At 45.2% G+C, this 12,229-nt stretch overlaps 1 protein-coding gene across 2 annotated transcripts in view; it reads right to left on the minus strand.

Moving 5' to 3' along the window:
* Positions 1-2,772, minus strand: part of MGAT4B (alpha-1,3-mannosyl-glycoprotein 4-beta-N-acetylglucosaminyltransferase B) — an 80,566-nt gene extending 77,794 nt beyond the window's left edge. The window contains exon 1 of one of the 2 annotated variants that reach the window (XM_035105635.3): positions 2,386-2,772. In XM_035105635.3, the coding sequence (XP_034961526.1) occupies positions 2,386-2,482 (97 nt within the window). In that variant the 5' untranslated portion in view covers positions 2,483-2,772. The remainder of the gene's footprint in view (positions 1-2,385) is intronic. The other variant, XM_088661999.1, reaches the window with a different exon arrangement.
* Between the last annotated feature and the right edge of the window lie 9,457 nt (positions 2,773-12,229).

A 12,229-nucleotide genomic window follows, 5' to 3' on the forward strand; every position in this document is an offset into this window, starting at 1 on the left:
TGCATATAACTGAGGACAAGGATTGTTCTGCAACTGTAATATTGCAGAACTGTGGCACTGCAACTATGATAGGGATTGGGACTGGGTTTACAACAGTATAGCAATCCTGATTTTTAATGCTGTTACACTGGAAATAACCACTACTGCCAGATGTGGTGTAATATAAGGTCATAAAGTGAAACAGAAAAGAACATGAGAGGATGTGCCAGAATGAACTGTGCCTGAAATGGTCAAATCTCAGACACCAACATAAAGTCCATTTTTACTACTCCAGAACAAAAATTGCTAGCACTACCTTTATTATTTTTGTTCACCATTGTGATTCTTAGCTCCCTGTTATCAATGACCCCAGCAATAGTCCATGATAAAAATCGTAGGTATAAATTCTTGCCCAAGTTCTTAATGTAATTATCCATGCAAGTCATTATTAACACTGCCACTACCATACATACCATACATACCTCAAAGTGCCCAGCAAGAAAGTCTGGGATAAGTTTTATTTTATTTATTCACATCCTGCCCCAACAATGCACAACATTTCCAAGATAGATTTTGTTCCTATTGTGCATAAGGAGCAAGGGTTATTGTTCCACTGAGATTATAGGGGAAGACTTTTATATGCAATACACTAACTGTGACCAATTAAATTCCGTATATCTGACTGGTCAGCCACTGACCTTTATATTTTACAAAACACTTTTTCTTAATATGGAAAATACCTTTTCCAATACAGAGATCCAATTTCTGTATATGAAAAAGTAATGTATGAAGTAGCCTCAAGAAAAGTAAACAAGTGAGTGGTGATGCAGATATTTTTCATCCTCTCACATTATGAAGTTAGCTGCCAGATAGTCTATTACCTACCCAACATATGCACTTTAGAGTGAAAAAACAACACTTGAGCCACCATTCAACACATTATTGTGTTCTTTCCAACACAAAGCTACAAGTCTCAAAAAGTAGCATGTGAAGCAGTTCTCGAAGACCTTATAACATGCCTCCAACATGGTCTCTTGCTCTACCTGCATCGAATGTGGTCCCTCGTTCTACTTACATGCCTTAATGCGCCATAGCCATCACTTTACCAAAACATAAGAAGAGGTAGATTGCTTTTGGGGAGGTTCAATATTACAACTATATTTATTTTATTTAAAACACCAACAGAGGAAGATATGGGGAGAATGCTTAATATTCAGATAAAATGCAGAATGTGGAGAGAGGGATGCAAAGAGGCACTAAATGCGTAAATAGGGGGGGGGATAAAACTAGCAGCATAAGAACAAACCCGACATATCACTGCTTTATTTGATAAGTGCTTGGCAGCCCTTAAATAAATACAACGATCACTGACAGCAGTGATGCAATGTCAAGCTAACCCACTTGCCTTCCCTCAACAGGCAAGCTAACAGATATCACACAAAAAAGTCTTCAAGAGCACAGGTCAAGACTGGAGAACTCCATTTCCTCCCCTTCAGTTCACTTTGAGCAGTACAAAGTTCAGGGTCATTTTGAACACAAGGGTTGCATGCCCTGCCTGGCCACTTTGGCTACAGCCCAGAGTTAAAAACGGGCACGCATAAAAACATCCTGTATAAATGGGCAATGCTGGGAGTCGTAGCTGTTCTATCAAGAGCAGCATAAAGAAAACAAGGGTAAAAAAAACAAAAACAAAGGGAGCTAGGGTGAGAGACAACTACCTGTTCCAAGGAGGCAACCACAGAACAGATTTTGTCACACTCTCTCTGAGGGCACAGAGAAAAATGGTGGTGGGTAGGTGGGAATCCTTGACCACCACTTTCTCAGAAAGAGGGGACCTTTTTGCGTCAGAAGCAAGAGAAGAGGAATTGATGAAAAAACAAATGACCACCAGACAACATTTTCCAATACAGTATCTGAAGAAGTGTGCATGCACACGAAAGCTCATACCAAAATAAAAACTTAGTTGGTCTTTAAGGTGCTACTGAAGGAATTTTTTTATTTTACTTCGATCCAGACCAACACGGCTACCTACCTGTCACCAGACAACAATTTGGGATGTGGGAAAGACCTGAAGAGGAGGAGGCAGTGCTGGGTAAGTGTCAAGGAATCTGGGAGGAGGGGGTAGTTTTCGGGGGACGCCTCCCCTCTCCAACCCCAACAAAGCTCGAAAATATTTAAGTTGCTTGTCAGGGTCTCCTGGCCTCATCCAGCACGAGGAGGGGACCTTCTCAGCAGGTGGCGGCGGCCTTTTGGGGTCCCCTGGGGCGGGGGGAGATGCTGCCTCTTACCCTCCGGTTCTGCCCGGGGTGGGGGCTCCCTCTCTTCTCCCGGGCCAGGCGCAGTGCGTAAGGCGGGAACCCTCCCTCGCTCCCTCCCCGCAAGGCTCCGAGCGAGTCCCGTCCTTACCTTTGTGCCCGCCGAAGGCCCCGTACCAAGAGAGCGAGAAGAGCGCGCAGAGGCAGCCGAGCAGCAGCGTGAGGAAGGTGCCATTGCGGAGCCTCATGTCCTCCGTCTCCTCGGCGATGGCTGCGGCTGGAGAGGCCGCATGTCCCGGGCGCTACGCGGCGGCCTCAGCCTCCCGGGCCCGGCAAGGAGAGGCGGCGGCGGCGGCAGGGGCTGCCAGTGCCCGGGCGGGCAGGCGGGCGGGACTCGCCGCCCCCGCCTCCTCCTTCCCCTCCTTCTTCTTCGGCGCCTCCGCCCGCTGCCCTCATGCACTGGCCGCGCCCCACCGGGCCGCCGGCTCCAGCAGGCAGCAGGGGCTGCTCTCGCCGCCGTTTGCCTTTCCCCGGGCCTGGAGGAGAGAGGGGGGCTGCTGTGCCGCCGAGGGAAGAGAAGGGGCGGAGATGATGGCAGCACCGTTAAAGGAGCCGTGCGCTCGCGCGACTGGGCGCCGCCGGCAACAGTCTGCAAGCGGGCGATGGGGAGCCTAGCGACAGACACGTGCAGGCAAACGCGTGCGGGCAGGCGGGCGCGTGTAGAAATCCGGGGTCGAGGAGGGGGTGAGGAAGAGCGCCTGCCGAAAGCCGCTGGACTGTAGGGGCGACTTGTAGAGCAGGACACACTCACACACCCTCGTGTTCGAGCTTACAGTTGGGTTAGCCGAACATCCCAAAGGCAAGACCCCACTTCAGTTGAAAGGAGAGGGGATGGTCTTATAATGGGGAGGTGGAAACCTTGTCCTACCTCCGGAAAGCCCAGTGACACCAGTTACACGGTCTTCGGACACGATGGAGAAACCTGCGGCAAGCTCAGTCCACAATTACAGGCACGGTTCTGCCGTCTGCTCCGGTTCACACGTGCATTTTAATCGCTTTGTGACACTTTGTAATCACAGGTTCAACACCACTGCTTTCCTATCCTCTCAGAAGACTTTTTTTTTTTTTTAAGAGGAGCCAGTGCATCCATTAAGTTTCTGGTCATCAAATGCAGATCCGTGTGTGAATGGGTGCTCAGGAAATGGTCCACCAAGTAGCCTTTTTCTGCAACCATGATCCACCGAAAATAAAGAGGAGGCATTTGTCATTCAAGCTCATTAGTGGGTTCAGTAAGTTCCAAGGAAGACTGAAGACAGGTTCAATTCTTCTGCTTCTTTTCCTTATCCTGCCCAATATATATTTATGTGGAAGCTGTTGGCACTGGCATAGAGATGCTCCACATGACAGCACCAGCCTTGTAGTGAATTATTTACAAATGTTAGCTACCACACGGGAGCATCACTGCAGGGACCATAATCTCTGAATCGACTATGGACTTTCATACCACACACAGTGGAGAGTCTCTCCAAAGTTATGGCTGTAGATGCATATCCTTCAGTAACATTTGTCTGCTCATTCTATGGCTCCCTGCAGAACACGTGAGCTGGCTCTATGAGGCTGAATTCACACATACAGTTCATTGCTTAATAACTGATGCAGCCTAAAGCTCGATACTCTTCAGCAGAGGCATTCTCATATTTAGCTTGAGTCACGCAGCATTGAGTAATCAAGTGATGAGTGTCAGAAGCTGCTGGGAGCTTCAGCAGGCAGCATCTGACTGAGCACAAACTCTTTGTGATGAATTCTGGTGTGTTTGTGGATTGTTTGGTTCTGATTCTATCTTGACCCTGATTCCTGACTTGCTCCTAGTTTGTATTTCAGTCCTGACTTCCTCTGTTGGTCCTTTCTACTAAAACAAAATAAAAAAATTCCTTCCAGTAGCACACTTCTTCAGATACACTGAAACAGAAGTCACCAGACCCTTATGTATAGTCAGAGGGTGGGGAGGGGTATTACTCAGAAGGGTGGTGGGAATGGGTGTTTGGCTGATAGGAGAGACCTGGTCTGAAACCATGGAGAGACCTGGTCTGAATAAGGACACTGGATTCTTATCTCATTATACATAATAAAGCTTTCTTTAGCACCTCAGCTCTTGCCTTTTCCTGCAAGACCAATTGCAGTCGTTAACAGTCATCAACAGGTTTACCACTCCCTACTAGGTGACCTTGAGCCAGTCACTGTCTCAGCCTGACTCTCATAGGCTTCTTGTGAGGATAAAAAGGATTGGGGGGGGGCGGCAAAACCATGTACACACCATATGAAATTCCTTGGAGGAAAGATGGAATATAAATGGCAGAATAAAAAACAAAGAAAAGATGAACCGTACTTTAGAAAAAAGACAAGAGTGTGCAAGAAGGAAATGAACTATTAAACTGAAAACAACTCTCTGTAACAGACACTATGTACTAGCCAATTAGTTACAGATAACATCATGCACCATTGTCACTACCATTTGGGGATTTGATTGCGCAATTGGGCAATTGTCAATCACCCTTTACTCATTTGTAACTGAGCACTGTGTGCATTACATGTAACCAAGGCTGCAATCCTTTGCATGCTTACAAGGGAGGAAGCCAAAACAATAGTTTTGCATACCTTTGCTGTGGATTGAAACAAACACGATAGCTACCAATACCAGAAAGGATGGATTTGTGTAGGTGTTCGTCTTGCATAATACTCTTTTCTTCAACTTCAATCACAAATACATTTATAGAAACCACTGAAGCAAAAAATAACTGTCTTGCACATTTACCTTTCATTATATTAGAATTGATGGGCATAGTTCTTAATTTGTGTTTCACTTATTTTTATTCTGATGGCTTTTGATTTTATTCTGTATCTGATCTATTTGAATAAGAACATTGTGTGTGGTTTTTATATTTTAAAATGAAAGAAACCTGAATCTTGTGGTAAATGCAAATACTATTTGTGCATTTGTGTCTTGCAGAGTAAATCAATTTTAAGGATGGGTTGGGTTTATGAGTGGTGTCATGGATTGGTTGGATGGAGAGGAATGGTGGGTGTAACCAGCTGGGGAACCCGCAAAAGAAGAAGGCTCAGAGCCAAGAGATTGGTGGTAGGACGACAATGAGTGGTCAGAGGGAGAAGACTGGGAGGAAGGAAGTGTTGGAAGCTGAAGAGGTAACAGGGCTTAGTGAGCGGGAGGAGTCTGGGGCAGAGAGAGGTCCATACTCAGAAGCAGAAGCTGAAGCAGGACAGGAGGGAGGCAAAGAGGCATGAGTGTCTCCCCCTCCTGCTGCAACAAGCTCCCCTCCTCCAAGTCTCCCAGAACCAGGAGAGGCATGAAGAGGGCAGAGAAGTTAGCTTTACACAGGCGCAGTCTTGGATTGCTTGGGGAAAACCCTGGGAAGGAGACGACTTAGGCAGCTGTGGGGAGGCAGGGGCCTTCAGTCTCAGCAACTGCTTCATGGGGGCAAGACCTGCCAGAAAAGAGATGCTGTGTTCATTAGGCCTGACACTCCTGTGCAGATTCTGTTTTTGGTAATAAAGAGTTAACTCCAACTTGCTCAGTGTAATTTATTGTGGGCTTGCTCCTGTCAAGTGGGTAGTGAAAATGGCATGGTTCTCTACTCATTACTGCCTCTGTTGTGTGGTATGATGGTAGATTTTCATGCTTGCCCTCATCACCATTCTGCTGAATTAAAAACAGGTACAGTTCCAGAGAATGGGTTTGCACTATGGCCCTGATTTGTACGTTTTTAATAGCTTTGTTCAATGGGGGGGTGTTCTTCATCCCCCCTTACAAGTGTAATAGACCAAAGACAATGGCCAATCAAATGTCTATGGGAAACAGGACATGAATTTCTCCATCTAAGCCCCTTTCCTACCCTCTCACACTAAATCAACAAGTTTTACTAGGTTCTACCACTTTATTAACTATAGTTACCAGATATGGTCTATGTGAGAATTGTTGGTTTTTGTTATTTCAAAACTACGTTTTACACACAGCTCCCTTGTCTTCTCGCCCCCCAGTGAGTAGTACAGCTATCTGGATAATTAAAGGAGTTTGAGAGGTCATAATGCTGCACACATTTGTTTGTACACAGGGTCACACATGTCATGTGCAGATTTTTTAAAATGATGTTTTGCAAAGGAGAAGATAATTAGAAACAACCCCCTAATGTGGCCAGTGTTGTGGTGGTGGTAGACCAGGAGACCAGGTAGACCAGGAGAGCCCAGAATAAAAATGGGCATTGGATAATTGCAGGCAGCACCACATAGCAGCAGCACATATATATATCAAGAGTGAAAAATAAAGTGTGGATAAAACACATGGTGCCAAAGATATGCATAATCTCAGTCTAGTTCTAAAACCTGAAACATTTGCAGTGAAGTTTTCTGAGAGTTTGGCAAGGTGTTGGGGGTGGGAACCCCCTTTTCTGTCAAGAGTCTTAAATTAAAGCATCAGCACTAGAACATGCTGTGTGCCAGCATACACTCAAGGTTGAATCAGTATGTAGGCAAGGTTGAAGACTGATTTTTCTCTTCCTTTTATAGTTCAGCACTGGGCTGGCTGTAGCTGGTTTCAGACTGCACCACTGTGCAAAAATTATAATGCTTATTCACAAACCCCTACAAGTATGCACACGATCCCAACTCTCTAGTAATCCCAACAGTACCCAAATATATATATTTATTACAAGCACCAGCTAGGATTAATTGCCCCAGACACACATATGCCCACCTCAACTGCAGTAGCATACGAACTAGCCTTAATCCCTCCATGTCTCTCTTCCAACTGTTCCTCTCTATCTACTCCTACAGCTGTCAGTCAATCATTGCAGCAATCCCTAGTCTTAAATATCCCAACTGGAAGAGGCAGTGAACAGCTGCCACAGAGTGCAACCCTCCCAATACGGTCTATTGTAGGGAGGGGAGGGGACACAGAGATGCCCGTAGAACTTTTTGAGCAAAGGGAGGCTATTGCAAACTATGATGAGTTTTCCCTACAAATTGCTCAAGTATCCCCAAGGAAGATATTAAATAGCAAAGCTCAGAACACATTGAAATACAGTATTCCTAGCAAGATATTTCGTTACAGTGGCAGAAGATAACTGTATCTTTCTATAGGCTTCAGGCGGATACGAATGCTAGAAGCTAGTCGGAAAAACTCAGGTTTTGTGATGATGAAAAACAAAAAGATGCCAGGAAGGGCTCCTCTCTGTCCTTTCTTGTTTGTACTCTGTGGGCACAGAATACAAGAGAAAATACTCACGTCTGTCATATGTGAACTCCAGCTAAGCCAGCAGCACCACCTGCTGTTCTTACTGTGAATTTTGCAAAGGAGAGATTGAGACCACATATGTCCTTGGGTTTATCCAGTCCGTCCTAACCTCTCAAGCATTTCTTACACCAAGTACTAATAAAGAGAACAGGGACTGGGGATCCTCCAGACATCACTGGACTCCAATTCCCATCAGCGCTAACCACTAGTGGAATGGACTACCATGGAAGGTGATGGACTCCCCTTCATTGGAGGTTGGATAGTCATCTGTCAAGGATCCTTTAGTTACAATTCCTGCACTGCAGGGAGTTGGATGAGACAACCCTTCAAGTCCCTTCCAGCTCTACAGCTCTATGATCCTTTTAGTCTATGACAAATGGTCAGGGATGATGGGAGTTGTAATCTTAATACCAGCTAGAGAGCCAGAGGTTCCCCACCTCTGCAGCAGAGGGATAGTAGTAATATCTCCAACTCCACATCATGAAAAGAGACGGGGCTGGTCTGACTGCTATGAGGCCAAACCAGACTTGCTGCTGTAGCAGGGATGGAGGAAAGTGGAAGGAACATCTCCACCCCCGTCATTCAGCCTGGACACTTGAGATCTAGCTCCAAGGGCCTTCTGGCAGTTCCCTCACTGCGAGAAGTGACGTTGCAGGGAGAGAGTAGGCAGAGGGGCTTAACGGTAGTGGTGCCCACCCTGTGGAACACCCTTCCATCAGATGTCAAGGAGACAAATACAACCTTTAGAAGACATCTGAAGGCAGCCCTGTATAGGAAAGTTTTTAATGTTTTATTATTATTATTTATATGCAGGAAGCTACCCAGAGTGGTTGAGGCAACCCAATCAGATAGGTAGGGTACAAATAGTAGTAGTAGTAGTAATTACTACTACTGCATGTGTGGTCATAAATGCCACATTGGAGACCCCTACTCCAAACCTCCTAAAGTGATTAAGACCTGTATGTAATTCTAGCACGGAACCATACCCTCCAAAGTACACACACAAGCAAGCAAGCAATGGGGTATTATGTTTCTCTCGGCTGTGAAGTATGAGTGCTGCCTTTCAGTTTTGCTGCCTCTGTTGTGTTCTCTGTTACTCAGAACTAAGCCCTGCACACAGGAGCGCAGGCTGTGCCATTGCACAATTCATCACTCCTTCTGTGAATACAATACATCACCCTTATCACCCAGAGCACATTTCTTAGGGCTTTCTCTAACCCTCTTAATAGTTCATTGCCCCTGGCATCAAATTGGAAATAAACTGCAGTGGTGCACAACAGAACAGGCTGTTGCTGGCAAAGGCTTTGTGTAACCACAAACGCGGTTTATAGCACAAAGAGTGACAAAATATTTCAAGGAAACATGCATACGAACAAACAAAAATAATTGTTTGAAAGGAGGGGGGGGAGTAGAATGGCACTTCTGCTTAATTTGTTAGTGAAGCATGATAGGCGCTTGCTAGGTGCTCAGCATTCTGCAGCAAATGCTGGAATTCTAATCGGAGTGGCACTCAGTCTCAGAGGCAGCAATTGCTCCAAAGGGACCCAACAATCAGCTTGGATCCAAGTATGTTTACTCAGAAGTAAAATACCACTGATTTTAAATGGGCTTAACCCTAGTACTATGTGTATAAATTTGCAGCCTTCAGGTAACACAAACTTTTCATGTTTCATCCTTCAGGGGGAAACAGCAGCTTCTGGGAGATGGGGTAATTTTAATCAGGAAAGCTGTCTAGAAGGAAAGGGTTAATCTCTACCTCCCCAGCACCCTGATCTCAATGCAAATACCTACGCCTGATAGTTGCACATGGAGGGAATGAAAAATATAGTGTATCTCATGATACTCAGGGTCATAAACTGATTAAATTTATCAACAGTCAATTCAGAGCAAGCAACAGGAAGACAGCATAAATAACTTAGCTGCCACCTTAGGTGCTTGAAAAGAGAGTAGACTAATTCATGACAGATGGCTCTGTCTGCTACTGTTAGGAAAAGCAGTGAAATACAATCTCTGCAGTGTTCGAAACTCCCATTGTTCATCTAGGTGCATTTTGCAACAGGGAATTTCATTAACATGAGCAGTTTCTGAGCTCTGGGCGCAGTACTGCACCTAGGATTTCAGATTAAAACTGCAGAGTAGAAGGAAAGGAGGACCTTTCTCTGCCTCCCCACTTCCAGCTACTCTCTGAAGACTGGAGAAGAGACCCTCTTAAGAATATTAGGGGGGTGGGCAGGGGAAGGAATAGACCATGTGAAAAATGAACATATTCTTTTAGCTGCAGGTCATTCATTTTCAGCTTTGTATCCTTGTTATTTAAAAAGTACGCCTTGACATTCTGTTGTTGTGCCCATAACCTAGGTTTAAGGTACCATTTAGCTCCAAGCTTTCACATCTCAGTTTATAACACTGAATCTCTAATACACAACATTACAGCAGGCAATACTGGGGATAGAGTTTAGCTGTCTGTTGCTCCAGAGAGTGGGACTGGAAATAGTTGGTGAACATTTCTGAGAGGCAGATTTTAGCTTAACATGGAGGGGTGGGTACATCCCAATGGTAAGAATTGCTCAGCAATGGCAGAGACTGCCTGGAGAGGTGAGGGACTCTCCTTTGCTATAGTTCTGTGCATCACCTGGTGAGAAGAAATAATTGTTAAACTGGTTTGTTTACAATGCAGGTATGCCTGAAGTGATTTCAGTATGGGAAATGTAACAGTATAGACACCTGATTTGGAGTAGTTCGACATTCTGGTCTTGAAGTGCCCTATAGGTTATTGTTTTTTTAAAGTACCCCTGGAAATGTATGCATTTATTTTATATTAAAGCTGAAAAGGGCTCCCAGGGTGACTTGCATAGATCAAGAGTAAGACAACCCCTGTCCTAAAGCTTACAACTGAAAAGACATGACAGAAAAAGGATCCAGCATCTGCAAGCACCCTCAGAGAAAGTCTTCTACCGGTAATGGCTTTCCTGAGAGCCAGCAAATAATGTGAGATCATACAGAATAAGCAGATAGCCTGACAGTAGAAGAGCATTAACAACAACAACAACAACAACAACAACTTGTAATTAGAGCATTCTGCTGTCTGGCATGATGTGATGCAACCAAAGTCAAATTACTTAATTTTATTTAATTTTATTTATTTGAGGTAGTCCATCCCTTTACTCAAGTGTCCCAGGACATCAATACAGTGGTACCTCGACAACCTAATGCTTCGACTTCCGAAGTTGACAACCCCGGAAGTTTTTTCGCCGTGCGCGCGTTCTGCACCTGTGCAAAGCAGCACGTGTGGTCAGCGCATGCGCAGAAGCGGTGCTTCGACACCCGAAGACCTCGACTTACGAAGACGGCCGCGGAACGGATCGTCTTCGTAAGTCGAGGTACCACTGTACCATTAAAATAGAATCACAACTAACAATAAAAAAACAAAAACAATCAGCATCACACAATTTATAACCACCACCAAACAAAACAGGCAGCAGAAGTGAAAACAAAACACTATGCCAGGGGTCAGCAAACTGTTTCAGCAGGAGGCCGGTCCACTGTCCCTCAGACCTGGGGGGGGGGGCGGACTATATTTTTTTGGGGGGGGGGAATGAACGAATTCCTATGCCCCACAAATAACCCAGAGATGCATTTTAAATAAAAGCACACATTCTACTCATGTAAAAACACGCTGATTCCCAGACTGTCCACAGGCAGGATTTAGAAGGTGACTGGGCCGGATCCAGCCCCTGGGCCTTAGTTTGACTACCCATGCACTATGCACTTCATCCCTCCTCAAAAACCTGGATAAAGAAGTGGATATTTTACCTGCCATCTACACCTGCAGGGCCATAATAAATAAAGTACACCTCTAGGCCCCTATAATGTGAACCTCACTCCATGGAGGAACCACCAAGAGGGCTTCCGCTGCAGGTCTTAAACAAGTATGACATATTTGGGAGCAATATGTCATAATAACCACTTTAAATCAGGCCTGAAATGTCACTGGCAGCCAGCAACCAGAAGCTCCCATTAGCACCCTCGTCGTCACATTCTGCATCTGTAACCTCTGGACTGTTTTCAAGCGCAGCCCCATGTAGAATGCATTCCAACAGCCTAACATGGAGGTAATCAGAGGATGGAAAACTTATGGTTAATTTAAAATAGCATAAATGCATTGTTATGTGATGGGGTGGTGCCCGCTATTTTGAAAGAGGCGGTGGTGTGTCCATCCCTAAAAAACAATGTCCACCCTCGATCCCCTAGTCTGTGATAGCTATCAGCTGGTTGTTAATATACCATTTATTTGGCTTAACCTGGAAGCTGCAGCTGGTGCAAAATGCAACAGCTAGGTTGTTGTCTGGGTTCAAGGTTTTGCTTTCAGTATTTAAAATCCCAAACAACTTGAGTTGTTTAAGGGGCTGCCTCTCCCACTACATTCCTCTCCAGCAACTGTATTCTTCAGATGGGGCACTTCTGACAGCACCATCTGCTCTAGCAGTGTGCTGAGCCTGTACTAGAAATCAGGTAGTGCTACAACTCCACCTCTCTGGAATCAATTAGCAGCCAAAATCAGACAGGTGCCTAGTGTCATGATGCTTAAGCACCTACTTTAAGACATTTGGGGGGGGGGGGTTAAGCAGGTTTTTCCTGAGGTGTTAACTCAATCATTTATGGACTATTTTATATCTGATGGAATTGTTTT

This window comes from Zootoca vivipara, chromosome 2 (genome assembly GCF_965207765.1).
Source record: "Zootoca vivipara chromosome 2, rZooViv2.hap1.1, whole genome shotgun sequence".
NCBI lineage: Eukaryota > Metazoa > Chordata > Lepidosauria > Squamata > Lacertidae > Zootoca > Zootoca vivipara.